The sequence below is a fragment of the Panthera tigris genome, chromosome A3, assembly GCF_018350195.1.
Source record: "Panthera tigris isolate Pti1 chromosome A3, P.tigris_Pti1_mat1.1, whole genome shotgun sequence".
NCBI classification, from domain to species: domain Eukaryota; kingdom Metazoa; phylum Chordata; class Mammalia; order Carnivora; family Felidae; genus Panthera; species Panthera tigris.
Window position 1 is genome coordinate 81,705,128 of NC_056662.1, and position 18,150 is coordinate 81,723,277.

The 18,150-nt window shown below is 48.6% G+C and overlaps 1 protein-coding gene across 9 annotated transcripts in view; it reads right to left on the minus strand.

Moving 5' to 3' along the window:
• Positions 1 to 6,197: 6,197 nt before the first annotated feature.
• Positions 6,198 to 18,150, minus strand: part of SERTAD2 (SERTA domain containing 2) — a 115,288-nt gene continuing 103,335 nt past the window's right edge. For 8 of the 9 annotated variants that reach the window (XM_042981544.1, XM_042981545.1, XM_042981543.1 and 5 more), the window contains one exon: positions 6,198 to 11,511. In XM_042981544.1, coding sequence (XP_042837478.1) covers positions 10,557 to 11,507 — 951 coding nt within the window. In that variant the 5' untranslated portion in view covers positions 11,508 to 11,511 and the 3' untranslated portion in view covers positions 6,198 to 10,556. Of the gene's footprint in view, positions 11,512 to 11,689; positions 11,868 to 18,150 lie in introns of those variants that run through there. The other variant, XM_042981549.1, reaches the window with a different exon arrangement.

The window sequence follows — 18,150 nt, forward strand, 5'->3', positions numbered from 1 at the left end:
TGAGCCAACAAAGGCTAATTGAATGAAAGAACAAATGAGACGCCACGAGGGCTCCCTGACCTGGTCTGCCCCCGTCGGTCTTCCTGCTGCTACCGGCCATCACATAAGCTCCCGGGTTGTTTCCAGCTGAAAAGGGGTCTGTCCCCGGTTGTTATGACCCACAGGGATCAGTCTCACTGGGTGGGAGCTCTTCTCCCACTGACCACCCCCCACCCCACCCCCGCCCCAAGACCCCAGTTACCAGCTGTGCCACCTTGGACAACTTGCCTAACTTTTCTGGGCCCCGGTTTCCCTGTATGGATCCGTGAGAGGGTGGCCAGAGAGAGGCCCACGCCAGTGTCCAGCAGAATGAAGTTGCTTTAAAGAAGGTGGTCTCGCCTTCCTTATGTCCCTAAGGGCACAGGCCCTCAGCCCGACCCATCAGGCCTCCCTTTGGGTCCCGCGCAGCCTTGGCCCACACTGTACAGTCTGTTTGCAGACCACTTAGAACAGAATGACCCAGGAGTCTTCCAATGTCCATTCCCCGCCGGCACCGCTGGCTCCTGTCTCCCTCAGGCAGACGCCTCGCCTCTGTGCAGAGTCCACCTCACCCGGCACTGACTCCCCACCAGCTCAGCCAGCCTTCCCCCTGCTTAGAATCTCCCTCCCTGCCTGCAGGCCGGCTGTGCCCAGCCCAGTCAGAGCTGTGTCAGGCCAACCTGGAAAACGGAGCTAAAAAACCTCTTAACCCCAACTGACCCCGCAGCCAGGTGGCTGGGCGGCCCCAGATGGGAAGCCGGGGACTGAGGGGGCAGCACCCTGGCCCCCGACGAACAGGTGAGCCCCCCTGTCCCGGGAACCACTCCAGCCCCACCAGGACTGTGCAGGGGCTGAAGCCCAGCTTGCCGGATCCAAGGGCAGGGAGACCTGTGCCATCCGCAGACTCTGGCAGCAAAGCTTGCTTTGAAGTACGAAGGCCAGAGACGGAAGGATGGAGGCAGAGAGACTGAGACCGAAAGGGCAAAGAAGGGAGACCGAGAGACTGAGAGTCAGAGACTGAAGGAGGGAGTGAGACAGAGAGAGAGACGGAGAGACAGAGAGACAAAGAGACTGAGGGCTAGCCCTTAGGCAGGTGGAAGAAATTCAGCACTGGCAAGGCTTAGGGGCAGCAGTTTGGTGTGGGGGGGGGGGGGGACTCAGAATTTGTCTCCAAGCTGGGACAACCCAGTCAGAGACTAACTTTCCTTGAGGTTAAATGTTTGGAATGGCACTGTGGGTCACGATCGGGCCTGGGCCTGACAACTGGAAGTGGTGAAGGCCACTGGCTGTCCCCCCCCACCGCCCCCGCCTCAGCTGCTGCCGCCCCCCTCAACTCCAGGGAGGAAAGAAGAGGGAGGTTCTCAGAGAGAGAAAGGCGGACACCATCAATGACTTCAGTTACCTCTGAATCTGTTACAAAGCTCCAAGACAAGGTGGGACTTCTGGCTCCAAGCCTTGCTGTTAACCACTATTCCTTTTATAACTAAGTTTCTGGCCAATTTCTTTAAGCTCTGAAATACCAGAAGGTAATGAAGGTTGGAGTCCAGAGCTTGGGACTGCCTCTCCCCCACCTCACCCACCAGCCCCCATGGGTCCCTCTGTGTACCTCAGTTTTCCCAGGCCTGCTCAGCTTCCCCCATCACCACCCCCTTCAGAATAGTCATGAGAATCGAATAAAATGAATGTACCACAGCTCTGAGCTGTACACAAACGTCGAGGATGATTGTCCCCGTCGCTGGAACCTCTCCAGGCCCGAGGACACGTTCCCTAAGACACGCATGTGGATTGGATCGACTTCGAACAACACCATTTCAAAAGCACTTAGCCACCTGGCACTGTTTTCAGGCACCCGGCTGGGAGATAAGTGACCAAAATTCCTTTTCTAGAGGCTGCCTGACTGTGCACTATCCCCCAAAACCAGTGACACACCCTTCCACGGAGGACCACGTCTGGAGAAGACGAGTGAGGAGAACGGGGCGGTGGAGGGGGTGGGGGTGGTTACGTGTGTTTGCCCACCGGCTCCTGGGGCGTGCGGTCGGGAGACATCCCCCCCCCTCGCCCCACCCCTCCCCCTCTCCTCTCCAGCCTCCCCGGCCTGTGCTCCTGCAGCCATTGCCTGTCACTGCTGAACAATAGGCCCTGCGAGCAGCTGGCGGCTCAGCCGCCCTGCCTGGTGGGGTGGGGGAGGGAGGGGGGCCGCCGGCAGGCTGCAGGGCTGGGGTTCCCAGCTCCAGGGACAATGCCAGCGTGTGCGCCTTCTCAGTCATGCACACACTGCGCCATCCCAGAAGCCCCCAAGGCTGGCACTGGTGCCCTCAGAGCAGCGGGCTCCTCCTACTCCTAAGTGTTTCTGCAAAATCCCCGAGGCCTGGCCCCAGCGTCCAGAGATGCTGGCGGAGTCCCCAGGATTCTAACTTGCAGCCAGGGAGAGCCACGGGCCCCAGCATGTGGCGTGTGCGCAGTCCTGCCCCCTTCTTTTGCCACTGAGCCAACCGAGTCCCCGAGACAGGGAGTGGCTCGTCCAAGGTCCACAGAGCGCCAGGATGAGGGAACGTAGGTGGCATTCGGCCCTGTAGAGCAGTCCTAACTGCTGGTTCACTGCTGGCCTCACTGGGACATCTTCCTCTTGTCCCTCAGGGCAATGCCTCAGTGTGCCAGAGGGATCCACACCCCTATGAAGAAGAGGAGAGGTGAAGGGGCTTGCTGGAGGTCAGGCAAGTGGAAGAGGTAAAGCTCAGATTGGGATGATGTCTCCTGATTCCCTCACCTTGCCCGGCCTCGGGGCATTAGCCCGCCCTCCCCATCCCCCATGACAGCAGGAGCAATGAATGATGGGCCATAGAAGAGGGTGCTAAAGGGATTCTAAGAGTCAGAGAGGCCCGCCCAACCCACAATCCCAGCTCTGCGACCTTCGGGAAATTTCTTAACCTCTCTGAGCCTGGACTCCCTCTTCTGGAAAGCTGAGGTGGTAAGATAAACCTCAAAGGGCTGGAGCAAAGAGTCCATGAGATCACACGCCAGCACTCATGGATGTCTGGCACATGTGAACGCTCAGTAAGTGGTAACCCTGGAGACCGTTACTCGAGATTCAGTCAAAGATTCCTTTCCAAGAGGAGCAAAAAGGAAATGAAAAGCAAGGATGAAAGAGGCAACAGGCACGCTGGGACCCCAGATTGCCACACACGCTCAGAGCACAGTCCTCAGTAATCATACGGCTGACCACCACGACAAGTATGGTGTTAGGAAATGGTAGTGTCCCCGCACAACGTGCCTCCTGCATCAAGATGCCCCAGCTTTGCCTTGCGGCTCAACCTGAAACAACACCCTGAGCGGAGACGTGGATTTTAGCCTTGCCCCCTGTTGTGCTAAGCCACAGCTAATGTGTGTGGACTTCTTTTTTGAATGTCCTGGAACTAAGTACTTTACCTGTATGGACTCATTTAATCACCACCATCGCGTGAAATCAGCTCGATCATTACCCTCATCTTCTAGATGAGAAAGCCGAGGCACAGGGAGATTTGGGAGCTTGCCCAAGGTCACAGGCTACGAATGGCGGCGCCAGGATTCAAGCTCAGGCAGTCTGGTTGCTGAGCCAAACTCTGAACCCCAAAGCCATAAGCTATGTCTTGCATTAGACAATAATCACCTTCTCTCTCTGCGTCTCAGCTTTCATATCTGTAAAATGGGGCCTTTTCGCCACAAGAGCCACGTCTAAGCCTCCTCCCAGGTCTTAAACTCTGTGAAGATGTCCACTCTTGTGTGACTTTGCTGACTGTTCTGCCTTCTCGGGCCCTTGCAGCCCCACCCCCAGCACTCGGTACCCTTGAGACTCCTGCCCCTGAAACCTGTACTGTATCCAGTTTACATAAGCCTTTGAGCACAGGGACAGTGCCCTGCCCCACTATGGGGCCCCAGCTATGATCAGACACCATCCTAAGCATTACATGGTTTGCATAGACCAGGGTTCGGCAAACTTTTTCTGTTAAGGGCCAAATATTTAAATTTTGAGAGCCATATGGTATGGTATGGTCTTGTGCCATTGTATAGGACAGCAGCCGCAGACAATACACAAATAAATAAATGCGGTTGACTTCCAACAAAAGTTTACCTGAACAAACAGGCCGTGGGCAGGATTTGGCCCAAGGGCCGTGGTCGGCTGACCTCTGGCAGAGATGAACATCACAAGGTCACAGAACAGCAGAAAGTAGTGGAGGGAACAGATGGTGCAGAGCTAACCTAAGACAGGCAGGACTTGCTAAGAGCATTTACAGAGGTCTGCAGAGCCCCCGGCAAAGGAAGAGGTTGGCTCTGAGTCAGGAGATGCAGAGAAAGCTTCCTGGACAGGCTCCTGAGCTTGGCCTTGGAATGACGGGTAGAATTTCTACAAGCAGAATAGGGACACAAGCAAGGGCACACGTTGTGCTGGGAATGGGGGCATCCAGAGGGTTGGGATGGGAGCGGCCCTGGGACCCAGACAAAGAAGACGGAGTTCTGTGCTTCTCCCATATGGTAGAGAAGAGAACAACAGGGCTTTTCTCTTTTTTTAATTCAACAGAAATCTTGAGTGCCTACTATGTGCTAGGCACGACTGTGGGCATGAGGATAGACGATGCTCGTAATTTGCGTTTTCATTGCACCGTTAACATTTTCGAAGATTTAGGAGCTACTACTTTATCTTGCCCTCACAAGCTCAGAGAGAGTGAGTGATTTGCCCAAGTTCTATCTCTAATTAATAGCAGATGCTCGTATTCCAGAGACAAACCACTCTACCGAGCAACAGATTCTTATTTCTAGCTGCCTAATGAGTATCTCCACCGGAATGTCTGGAAAGAGCTCACCCTGCCTGTTCCTCTCTCCTACAGGAGTTTGCTAGGGCTGCCCTAGCAAAGTACCACAGACCGAGAGGCTTAAACCACAGAAATGTATTGTTGCGCGGGCTGGAAGTCAGAGATCCAGGTGTGGGCTGGGCTGGTTCCTCCTGAGGGCTGTGGGGGAGGATCTGCTCCGTGCCTGTCCCCTAGCTTCTCGTGCTTTGCTGGCAGGCTTTGGTGTTCCTTGTAGGCCGATCTCTGCCTTCATCTTCACATGGTGTCCTCCCTATGTGCTTGTCTATGTCAAGATCTCCCCTTTTTCTAATAAGGCCACTAGTCAAATTGGGTTAGGGCCCACCCTAATAGCCTCATTTTAATTTGATTATTTCTGTTGAAGACCCTATTTCCGAATTAAGGTCACACTCTGAGGTACTGGGGGGTTAAGACTTCAACACATTTTTTGGAGCACACAATTCAACCCATATCACTTCCCCAACACCAAACCCTCCCCCCCCAAATATTCCACTGCTGGTTGAATGGAACCCTCATTATACAGGCCCCTCGTATCTAGCTCCATTTGCTCACCAGCTGGTATGGTGACCCAGAATTGCCTGGGCCAGGCAAGGCTGGACCCCATGACTCCCATCACAGATGGCCCAAGGAGCTGGCACAGGATCTCCTCCATGAGCCTCTGGAAGATGAGGGAAGGCCAGATTGTGTAAACTGGGGATGGGAGGAAGGGGCACCGCTGGAGGACGTGGAACACATTCACAGACCACTGGTGCTTTGTAACGTCAACTGTAGCAGCAAGGGTGTTAGAGAAACCACTGTGGTGGTTACAGTAGATAGGAAGCTAGATAGGAAACGGCTGCAGGCAGGGAGGGGAGAGGGCCAGGGTTTGGGGAAACTGTGGTAGGGATGGAGAGCAGGAGGCAGGAGAGCTCGCACATTGGGGAACAGAGTGGCTGGCACTGGAGAGAGGCCCGAAGGGAAAGGATCAGCTCCCCGTGGGGAAACACGGTGAGTGTGAGATGGCAAAGGTTGGCAGATACTTAACTCCAGAGCTCGGGAGAGAGGCAGGAGCTGGAAACAAGTTTTCAGAGTCATGAGCGGATTAGGTCCCCCTGGGAGAGAGACAGCTGGGGGAGAGAAGGGAGAATAGGGAGGTCGAGAAGGGCCCAAGAGGCAGGGGGAGAACCAGGAGGGAAATGTGCTCCTGGGGCTGAGAAGGTGTGAGAAAGTCAACGGCCCCAACTCTGGCACAGGCCGAGGCGGGGGGGGGGGGGGGGGCTGTTCCTTAACACAAGCAAATTGTGACGAACCAACGAGCTGGTTGCGCTCCAGTCAGAAGGAAACTGCGAACACGCCTCTCTCATCTTTTAACTGTTTATTGTATAATATAAAACTACAAAAGTAAGACTGCTCATTTCCATGTACATTTAATCTGTCCAATTGTTTAGATTACAGCCCAAACCTACATGTGAATACAGCTATCTGGGTTCCGATGTAACGTCTGTAATATTGCATAGAAAAGGCACAGCTCTCAGGTCTGTGGGGGAAAGGTTACACCTCCTTTTTGACAAAAGCCTTCCTCAAAAACCATGCACCAAACATGTCACTATGTACATCTTTTCCAAAAGCTTGTTTGCTTGTATGGACTGCACTTCTCTTCCAAACTTGGTATCCCCAAAAGACATCCAAAATTTTTATTGGCTTTGTCTGCAATAGCATTTGATCCTGGCTAATTTTCAAGAACCATTTAGACTCACTCTTAAGAAGCACTGAGAACAATTGTACACAAGCAGGACGCACACACCTCGCTGCCTTCGGCAGTCACAGGAAGTTAACCATTTGCAGCCAGAACAAGTTAAATATGCTCTTTTCAATATTCTCAGAAAATGGAGAAAGGTCCAATTTGTAACAGCAAAGTTTTGAAACTAAGACAATTCATATAGCGGGTAACAATCGCTGCACAAAGTAGAGTCTTTTTTTTTTTTTTTTTTTTTACATCTGTCATTTAAGAAGGCTGCCCTGCAGTATCCATAATTCATTGTTTACCACAAAGGTGGTTAATAAATTTAAGCTTTAAAAACGATCTGTAAGATGATACTTTGGCTCTTTGGAGCTTATGTATTCAAGAAATTTTCCTTGATTGACCTCAGGGCAGTTGGGATATTCCACGGGGATATGGCAATAAAAGCTCAATTGATAAAGACACTCGAGGTGCAGTGGAGGCTCTGGCCAGTTCCCACCCTTTGGTGTGAACGAGGGTGTCGGTGTGATTGCCCCTGCTGTCAGGAAGAGAAAGTGTTACTAAAAAAAGTTTTAAAAATATCAACCCTTTGATGCTTGATTTTCTTAAAAATTTGGAGGTATTGAAACATTCCTCATCCATACCTTTTGCATATTTCAAATAGACCTAGATGAGAGAAGAGGAGAAAACTGAATGTGGGCTGAGCATACACGATGAGAAGACCCAGGGGTCTGGCTCGGACCCCCTCTGAATACAGATTGACATTCCTACAAGAGAATACATTCCTACCATACATTCTGCACATGTTACGATCCAGATGTTGTTAGAGCTCCACAGTAAAATAAATATATTTACATGGAAAAAAAAAAGGAATAAATAACTTATGAAAAAAAATCACTTCAAATTCAAAGCTCTTATTATTCTGCTCTCATCTTGTCACTTCATTGCACATCACTGTCAATAATTTTCCTCTCCCAGCCCCACCCGGCACGTCTTTCCCGTAAAAGCACCTCCAACCGCCTGCCTGACTCTGAACGCCACGCGATGTCCTTTAGAAAGGGGGAAGGCGCTGCTGCCCCATGGCATCTGGAAGCACATCCCACACTCAAGACGGGGACTTGGAGATCACAGCCAGGCCCGCGTGCTTCCCCGCTGGGACACCGCCTTGTGAAAATAAGACTAAGATAACTTGAACACCCGATGGTTTTGTTCTTTTAGAAACGGGCCACCGATTTCCCATGTCTTCCTCAGCAGACCTTCAATGTCAAGCCTTTGTGGCAAGGGTGTCCAGAGTTAAAAAGCATTTGCCCGCTGTTGTTGGGGGTTTTCTGTTTTGATTTTGAAGCCCAGCCTTACAAATATGAGAGAGTCAGAGAACCATGTTTGGGCAACACTTTGCTGTGCTTATTTGAACTGTTGCCCAACATATGGGATTTGTTTAAACACACGATTTGCTAATCCAACCAAAGTACAGTTGTTGTAAGTTACTGTAAATCAGTTTTTAACAATGGCAAATCAACCGCCTTCCCCTGTTATTGTTCAGAATAATCAACACTATTGTGTCTGTATACGTGTGTGTATGTGTGCGGCATGTGGCGAGCCCGCCGGGTCCTCCCGTTATCAAAAGCATGGCGTCTGGGCTGACTTGTTCTCCACAGGAAAAGGAAGCTCTTAAAATGGACAGGCACAGTGACACCGGAAGCATCTACAACAACCCTCACCTTAACTCTATGGTCCCCGGTCCTATCAAAGGAGATGACGCGTCTGCAGCAGTTAAGAGGTGTCCAGGTAGAGGTTGCTCGTAGGAGAACAAGTGCAATTTGATCTGTTTCTCACTGCTCTACTGAGTTGACAATTAGCCTTTAAAAACACATTCAAGTGGGGGAAAAGTAAATTCGAATACAGAAAAGTTTAATCATATCATACAGAAATCGTTTGCTTAGACGAGCAGTTCCTTCATCACAAATGTGTTTGCTTTGCCATGTGCATTATAAAAATAAAACTATCTATGGCTTGTTTAAAGTGCCATTTTATAAAGCTGTCTTTTTTTAATTGGCCAGAAGGACTCAATTTTTATCCATGGCAAGAAGTGAGCAGAACTGGTGACTGAATATTGACAAATGACCAACAACAAAGACAACGACAATAACACAAATCCCATAATTTAAAAATTCTTAAATAAATATAAAAGTTATTCCTAAAGAAGCCATCTGCATTTCAACAATATAGGTTGTAACCAGCTAAAGTACCATTGGAAGAAAGAAAAAAACTGAAACGAAAAGGCCATCAACAATTTCGGCAACAAGCATGATACATTGCAAGTGTTTTAAAATTAAATGTACACCACTAGGAATAAAGAGCGACTTCTCAAGTGTTCCGGGTGGGGGCGGGGGAGGGGGGTGGCAGGGAGGCAAGGGGAAGGAGGAGAAACATGCATAGAAAGTCCTGTCTGTGTTATTTGGGTAAAACAGCCTTGTAAAAGTGTAGTTAAAGCAGTTGATCCAAGGAAGCAACCAGATTGGAAGCTGTGACATAATGGTACCAACTCCAGGTTCTAGAGCCACGGCTGTTACAAGACAGCATCCCCAGGCTGGGCAGAGGTGAGCGGAGCTCGCTGTGGTGATCATGAAGATGACATTTTCAGCACTTAGCAACAGAGGGAACAAAAGCTCTAGGGAAGGGAAGCTGGAAAAGACAACTGAGCAACACGGTGGATGCCTTCTGGGGGTAGTTTCTTCCTTACGAGCCCTAAGCATCTGCAATAGGGTTTCGTTCCACAAAGAGGTTGGTTAATTTTCAGAAAATTTTGTTCTCATGTAAAATTTCCGGTCATCGTAAAAATTACGCCAAAAGGGAAAGAGTTGGGGTTTTGTTTAAAAAAATAAAAACAATTAAAAGCACAAACTTGGCATAAATACAGTGAGTATTCGGTAGGCTTCCCCTCAAGAGAGGGAGCTAAAGAGAACCATCACTTCAACCCCCCAGCTCCGTGGCCATCTCCCGCCAACTGCTTAATGCAAGTTTGATGAGCAGACGCGGCTCTGGCTTTGGAAGTCACAGTGCTGGCGGGTGTTCATGCCAGGGGGTTGGTGCCTGTGAAATTTGGGTGTGATATTGCCTGGCCCTTTCTGAAAGCAGAGAGAGAGAGTGTGTGTGTGTGTGTGTGTGTGTGTGTGTGTGTGTGTGTGTGTTTGCATTTGGGGACATCAACTGCGGATTAATTTGACCCAATTTTCTCTTTGCACCAAACACATATAAAACATTACAACTCTATAAAAGTACAAGTGCAACTTGTACATCTGAAGTTTGCAGGAACTATGTGAGCAAATCCTATCAAAATAGCTATCTCATGTATAAACAGCATTTGTTTTTAGAAAAACAATATCATAAACTGCAGAATCTGTACAAAAATATAAAATAAATTTGGGCAGCAGTTTCTAAACAGCCATGTAAATGCAACACTTAGGAGGAGTAGTTAATGCCTCTAAAAAGGCTGAATTGCCAAGTCAACCTATACAGGGCGAAAATGCCAGAAAAGGTACTGAGATTATCTAAATAATATATATATATATATATTTTCTCTTTTTACCTCTTGCAATAAAACTTATAGAAAAAATAGACAAATATGCACATGCAATTTACAGCTTTTCCAACTTATTCCTTGTGCTTCACTTGAACTGTTTATTTCTGTCATTCAGCATAGCCACATTGTCTTCAAAAGCATTCTTTCCTATTCCAGGGCAGTAGGTCTCCGAGGACCACTCCAAAAAAAAAAAAAAAAAAAGCATATTAAAAGTGGTCAGACGTGGATGAAGGCACTCCAACTCTGCTCAAAGCAAAAACTAGTGTGATCCTTTTGTAAAACGATCTTTTCCTCTGAAAAAGGCAAGCAAGGGTGCATGCACAGTGCGGAGAGCTGTGGGGTGCAGGGACACTCGCAGGGTCTGGGCGGCGCGGGCGCCGGGCCGGGGCTCTTAGGACCCGACCAGCACCTCCATGATGTGGTCCAGCTCCGTGAGGTCCATTTTGAAAGGCTGACTCGGGGCGACCGGCTGACTGCTGTAAGGGGCCAGAGTCTTGAGGAGGTCGTCGGCCGACACCGGGGCCATCTTCGAGGCCGGCCCCGAGGCAGACGTGCAGGGGTCGAAGTCGTACATGGACGTGTCGATGTCGGCAAACAGGATGTCGTCCAGGGTCAAGTCTGTCAGAAACCCCGTGGACGTCGTGATTTCAAAGTTCCCGGGCAGAGAGTCCATCAGCTTCGGGTCTTCGGCTTTCGGGCCGCCCGGCGCGCCGGAGCCCCCTCGGGAGCTGTCGGGCGCTGCGGCTGCGGCCCCGGGGGAGGTAGACGTGGGACAGAGCTCCTCGATCTCGTCCAGGGCAGAGGAGAAGCTGTCCTTCTCCGGCGGGGGCGCTGGGGCCGACAGTCTGGCGGCAGCCGCGGGCGGCGCGGCCGGGGAAGTGCAAAACGTGTCGTCGGCGTCGTCCTCGAGCAGCGAGGCGGGCGTGAGGCAGGCGTCCAGCGGCGTAGAGCTCCCGAGGTCGCAGGCGTGCGCGGGCGGGGGCGCGGGGGCGCTGAGGGCGGGCGGCGCCGCCTCCCGGTAGCTGTCGCTCAGCGAGTCGGGCGGGGGAGAGGCGGTGGCGGCGGCGGCGGCGGCGGCGGAGGCGAACACCGGCCTCAGGCTGCCTTCCTGTTTGAGCTCCTCCTGGATCCGCCGCAACATGTTGTTGATCAGAACGGTCTTTTGCAAGCTGGGCTCTGTGAGGGGCCTGTGGTTATAGAGTTTCATAAGGGAAATGTTGAAGATAGTCTGGCGCTGTAAGGTGTAAGACACCTTGGATGGCCCATCGGAGGGAGACAGGATTTTGCCTTCCAGCCCATCTTCATGCTCGTCAAACTTCCGTTTTTCTCCTTTACCCAACATATATCTGCGAAGGAGAAAGGAAGGAAATGGAATCAATGACACGAAAACTAACTTCGACCCTGAAAAAGACGCTGATTCGGAGGTCGGGCCTGGGACTCCGGTTCCTTGCCCAAGGTTACGTAGAAGAGTCGGATTAACTGGGGAGAAGATCTTTCGGAATACGAGAGTATTGGGAAATCTACCTTTGTATGCTGGTGGAGCAATTTTTATCACTAGGTAGTCTGGTGAATGTATTTCTTGAGAAATGTGTACGACACAGACAAGTTAAACGTTACCATGGAAACCATGATTTTGACTTTCTCCACTCGTGCGCTTGCGTTCGCTTGCCTAACATTACCATGCAGGTTCAATTTCGCTCCCCTAAACAGATTTATTTTTAAAGCCCAAGAAAACACTTACAATGCTAGGACCTAACAGATAAAGGTGTCACAGATTACATCTCGAACACATCTTGAACGATTAAAAGAACCAAGCTGGAGAAGGGGGGCGGGGGGGGGGGGGGGATGTACAATTTTGGTAGAACCTTGCGTGCTTTCAAAATGCCTTTTCCTTCCTCATTATGCATAGAGACTCTCTGCCTGTTTGGTGACATGTGGTGAAGCACTTGGCCTGTGTTAAATGACCACAGCGATGGAGCCGCCACTGCTTTTCAGCCTAGAATAAAGTGGAGGAATGCGGTTTTCCCAGTCCAAGTTCCTTGGCTCACTTTGATTGCATACAGTTACGTCTGAATGCAACTGGGACGAGTTTAAAAGTACTTTGTTCTGATTATAAGCATTGCTGTTTGAGGACGTGAGACACTTCATAACAAAATACCTACTGTGATTCCAGAGATACATACGTATTTCAAAAAACCCCAACCACCTGACATCTCAGACCTTGAGCATCTGGGAATGGCTTGGCTCTGAACTGCTTCCCCGCCTCACCTGACGCTCACAGCCTAGGCCGGCTCCTCGCCTGCTCCCGCCTTAGTGAAGACCCCCCTCAGCTAGCTGCGTCTTCTGGAGAGGGGTCCTTCCTTTCGGAACTTCTGCCATCTAAATAGAACGATTCCAAGTCCCCTGGCCTTTGCCTCACAGACCTCACTTTCGAACCATTTAATCAAGAAAGTTGTTCTCATGCCATCCAGACCAGAGAAGACATGGTTCCAACGAAGCCAGGCTGGTGCTTGCCCGCCCACCCTCTCTGCAGCACCTACCCACAGGCGAGTGTTAATCCTCTCGTCCATGCCACTCACTCTTTGATACCTTCACATACAAGTACTTTGTACTTCGCCAATTTTTTCTTCTAAAAGTGACCTGCCTTTTACTGGATTGCGTCAGTAAAAGGCAGGATTTTGACGGAGCCTCATTCAGTCCTTTAGATTTACTCGTTCTGCATCTATGCTGTCTTGGGCACTCTGCCCAAGAGTCCCATCTGGGAGTCCCACAGATGAATAAAGCCTGGTCTTCAAGGGGCTGAGTATCATCTCCTACACCTCATTATCATTTTGAATTGAGTCTCATCCTAAGGGAATAAGGCTAACCATAACAAAACTGCACAGATCTTCCTTGCAACACTTTGTTAAGGAAGGCCACGCTGCCCCCCCCCCCCACAAGATGGACAAACAACATGCAGGGGGTCACAGAGCCTGGTACGCAAGTTCCACTGGGAGTGACTGCCTTCACATGCCTCGGTCTCTGGGAGAGAAAGATGGCCACGACCTGTCAATGTCAGAATCAGCCTGAGAACTTGTTAATGTTCATAAAGAATATACAGTTACTTATATGAAACGCCTTCCTTCATAAACATGAAGAAAATGGATGTCAATCACAAGGACCAAAGACCAGCCCACAATGTTCTCTGAGGGAAGGCAGATGTGACTTCTGTATCTAATACTCCCCATGACAAAAACCTTTCCTACTGTTCAGTACTAAAAAGTCTCATTTGTATATATACTTTGCATAGAACATTTCCTATCTAAAGTACCTGTGCTACTTAAATGTGAGTGTGCATCAGAGAGGTGATTTCACTTCACATTACAGGACACTTTCCCCTTTAGGCCTTAGAAGTGTTACTGGATGGCTGTGTTTTGCGACAGTTACACTATGGTATCTCCTTAAAATTTAAGCATTTAAATATTCATTTCTAGAAAAATTCCATTTTTGCCAAAGAGCTCACTGAGTGCATTCAATTCTCATATAAAGCTGTTAGATGGTCTATGTTGTAGGTTATAATGTAATCTCACCCAATACATGTGAATCTGTGTGAGAATACACAAATTCATACAAATACACTCTAAATGTGTGTTTCCCAAAGTGTGGTCTGTAGAAGGTGCCGGTCTGTGAACTGTTACTGGCCCACGATGAGTTAAACAGAGATACTGTATTATTTAGAAACGTTTACAGCAAATTTACAGAGTAATTCTATGTCTGTAAATCTAATTTCTAAAATGAGGCTTCTCCTTTGTTTTTGTGTATATATATATATGTATATATATATATATATATATTTTTTTTTTTTTGAGAGAGAGAGAGAAGGAGAGCGAGCTTGAGTGGGGGAGAGCAGCAGAAGGGCAGAAAGAGAGAGGGAAAGAGAGAATCTTAAGCAGACTCTACATGCAGCACAGAGCCCGTTGCTAGGTTTGATCTCACAATCATGAGATGATGACCTGAGCTGAAATCAAGAGTCAGACACTTAACTGAGTGAGCCGCCCAGGCTCAGTACTTTTATTCCATTTCTCTAGTAAGTATTTTTATGTTTTACTAGAGTAAAGGAAAGAACAAGCAAGATGGTCCTTCATCACAAAAAGTTTGAGAAGCACTGTCCCAAAAATGTAAACCAAATAAATAACTAGAAAAAAAAATTAGTAACCTCACTGCCACTTGGAATTTTCTGGGGGAGAGGTAACAGGTAAGACATCCTTTTCTTAGTCATCATTATAGGACTGTCTTTTTAAAGAGTTGTTGCCAGGTTAACAATAGGACTTTTTCAATAACTTTCTCAATAAGGATTATTTCTCTAGAAATAAACACTGGATCTGTGAAACTCGAATGTTTACCAAGCATGCAGCACCACAGGCATTTAGAGGAATTCCCACAGCTGAAGGAGATCGGTGGAGATGTTTTCAAAGAGATTTCAATGTGAGAAGCACTTAATTTCCAATTAGAATGAGCCAGCTGGTCATAGCTGTGTGATAATCCTAATGCTTCAGGGGCAGCCTGATAAGACGTTGTAATGCTGGAAGGGGAAGGAGGAGGACTCTTGTGAGCAAAATTTGTGGGCAGGATAGACAAATGGAAGCTTGGATGCTTTTCAGATGTGTAAGTAACCCATGATACAGTATGTCTCAAAGCAGGTTTGCCTTCATTTCTCTATAGCATTTTATGAGGCAAAACTGGCTGCACACACCCAAGTGAGATTGCAAAACACACACAATCCCCGTCTGTAATCCTGATTCTATCTAAATCTTGCTAGAAAGGATAAAATGCAACATAATAGAATGGAGTCCGCATCTTCACTTAGAAACTTTAACTCTTAAAACCATGTTTTTAATTTTATTTTTAAGAGCTAAAGTTTCTGCAGAGTTTGCTTAACACATTGTTTGAGTCAAGTCCTCCCACTGACCACGTTCAGAAGAGGCCTCCAACTCCTACAGGAGGGAGGTTTTGAGAACTCCCACTCTCAGTGCGGTGTTAACGACCACCTCCGGGAGCAGGGCACAGTTCAAAGAAGGAAAGACAAGCCACTCAAGAACCTGAGGGCAAAAAGCCAAATGGTGTCTCTGGGCCTGGGGCTCAGGCTGGCCAAAGCCAGGGTCAGCAGCTCCTGAGAAGCCTCGCTCCCCAGGCTCGCTAAGAAAACAACAATAGCTCTTTAAGCACGCTATTGGCGAAGCACGTGACCTTTTAAAAGGCCTCACTGGGCTGCAGCTTGAAGACCAAGCAGTAGCTGGGGCTCATTAAGGGCTTCAAGGTAACACTTGAGAAGGGGGTGTTCTGCTGTTCCTGCCTGAAAGGCCCTGGCTGTGGAACAGGGACACCTACACCGGGACAGAAAGGAGGGGCTTGTGACAAGTGTGGCTTCTAGGTCATCCAGAGACCTGACACCCCTCTTTGTCTCCTCCCTTGGCTTGTGAAGACTTAAGCCCAACACACATGTCTTTTACCCAGTTTTGCAGTCAAAGATCCAAAAAGGGACCCTGAACTTCAGGGCTGGTTAGAGACCCCCGGATGCAGGAGGGACGTGGTTGTTTCCTCCCTTTTCTGCCCCTCCAAGGAGCCTAAAGCCAACCATACCCACTCTTCTCTTGCATATTTGGTGGTTTCTGATACAAGGTTCCCGATAAAACACCCCCTTCCCAATAAACTGGCTAGAAACAAACTCCTAGCATCCTCATTTTTCTTAACATAAACTTTAGCAAGTGTTAACTACAGCAAATTAAGTTTTAAAAATAAAGAACAAAACTCATGGGTAGCAATATAAATGAAAACCTCTCTTCCAGAGTTTTCCAAGAAATTTAATACTGAATACAACTCTGTGGACCCACCTTGGCTCTCAGTGGCACGGCTTTCATTAGAAGGGACCCTGCCCTCAAAAGCTACAATCTGCTTGGGCAGATGATCAAAAGTAACACGGGGTCACTAGGACATTCCATAGGACCAGAAACACAGGGGCTGATATTATTACCTGACTACCTGGGGGTGTGCAATTTCAGATTCTGAGGGACTCCCATAGCAACACATCAGAGAGGTTATTATAGGCTGGAGTGATTAGGGAAGACTTCTGGAGACAGGGTTTGAGATTTGTATTAAGATGGGATGGTCTCTTAATGCCTATTTCCTACTCCAGACGATAAGCCCCATGAGGGCATAGACGGTGTTTCATTCACCTCTGTAACCCCAGGACAGGGCAGTCCTCGCCACACACAAGATGCCCCACAAACAGTTGCTTACTGAATGAATAGTAAATGCAAAGAATGAGAAAAGACTGCGGGACAGCCAGGGAACTGTAAGACGGTGATGTGTGTGTCTTTGTCCCTGAGAGGGAGGATCTGAGAAAGAGGAGAATTGAACAGACCTCAGAGGTGAGAGCTGTACAGGGCGGGATGTGGGTCAGGAAACTTGGTGGGACTGAGACACATGGGGTGGGCAGGGAAGGCTTAGCTCAGAAAGCCATCTAGTGAATGCCCGTCACACTTCTCCAACTTGGGCGAGTATCCCACTCACCTGGAGGTCTTGTTAACACAGAACGCTGATCCCCCTAACCCCCAGGATTCTCATTCAGCAGGTCTAGTGTGGAGCCGGGGAATCTGCATTTCCAGGTTTCCAGGTTATGCTGGTCTGGGGACCCTAACTTCCTCTTTTCTGCATCCAGCCATTTCATGTGTAAGCCTGTGGATATTTTTATCCAATTTTACTCCCAATAGGGAGTCTAAAGGTCTTCCCTATTTGTGTCTAAGCAAGTAAGGAAAAAAGGAAATGAACAGCGTTTTTGCGATGGCAACTGACAACTGACATTAAAAAAAAAAAGACTATATGCAGAATTAAGGTGCCTTCGATTCAATTTTAATGGTAAAGCCCAGCTTCTCAGACTGATATATCACATCCCACTGGCTAGCAGGACCCAGATTCTTCTTGCCTGATCTTAGAGTGCATGGCAGTGAGGCCTTAAGCCCAGCGTCCAAAGAAGGAACTGAAATAGTACCTATGTGTTAAAAGCCTAACATTTCATAGCTTTTATATTTTTAAGGCGTTAAGGAAACAAAATGTAAACTTAAAAAACAATCAGAAAGTTCTCTTTACTCAATGTTTTTCAACTTTTTAAAAGCGATGTCTTAAAATGAACAAAAACCCCACTCTCCTTTAATGCTATTTGAACTGTCAAAAAGAAATGTTCTATTTAAATTAAGAATATTAAGTCTACTTTTGCAAACTACCACTTCTGTCGTCCCCCCCCCCCGCGCCCCCCTCCCCCCCCCACCGCCTCCCGCTTTAACCTGCAGGGTCTCCAGAGCCCTCTATGGCCTCCCGCAGACAGGCCCACAGAGGGCAGTGATGCCCCTGTGGGTAGCATCCCTGCTGGGGCCCCTGGGGGCCTGAATGGGAAGCCTCCTCATCCCACCATGGGGGCTGCCTTTCTGACTAGTACTGGTGAAAAAAAGATGAAAATCATTACTTAAAAATACCTCCATGCCCAACTAGGTCATACACTGTGTCCATTTTTAAGAGCCTGTTCTGATTTCCTTTTGTACTAGTAAATAAAAACTAGAAGTCCAGTGTTATCCCATTCAGGAGTGTAGCAGGCCTCACCATTAAGTGACACATTGTTTTAAAAGGCAAGTAACAAGGCAGAACTAAGCTGTGGTATCTGCGGTCAGGAAAGGGTAGTTCCTCAGTGGGTCATGGCTTCTGAGGAGTCTGGTCACTGGCCTGCATACTTAGGATCATGCATGTTTCTGTATGCATGCTAGACTTTACTAAAAATATATTTAAATTTATCTTTTATTTTTTTAATGTTTATTTTTGAGACAGAGAGAGAGAGAGAGAGAGAGAGAGAGCGCACGCGAACGAGCAGGGGAGGGGCAGAGAGAGAGGGAGACACAGAATCCAAAGCAGCCTCCAGGCTCTGAGCTATCAGCACGGAGCCTGATGCGGGGCTCGAA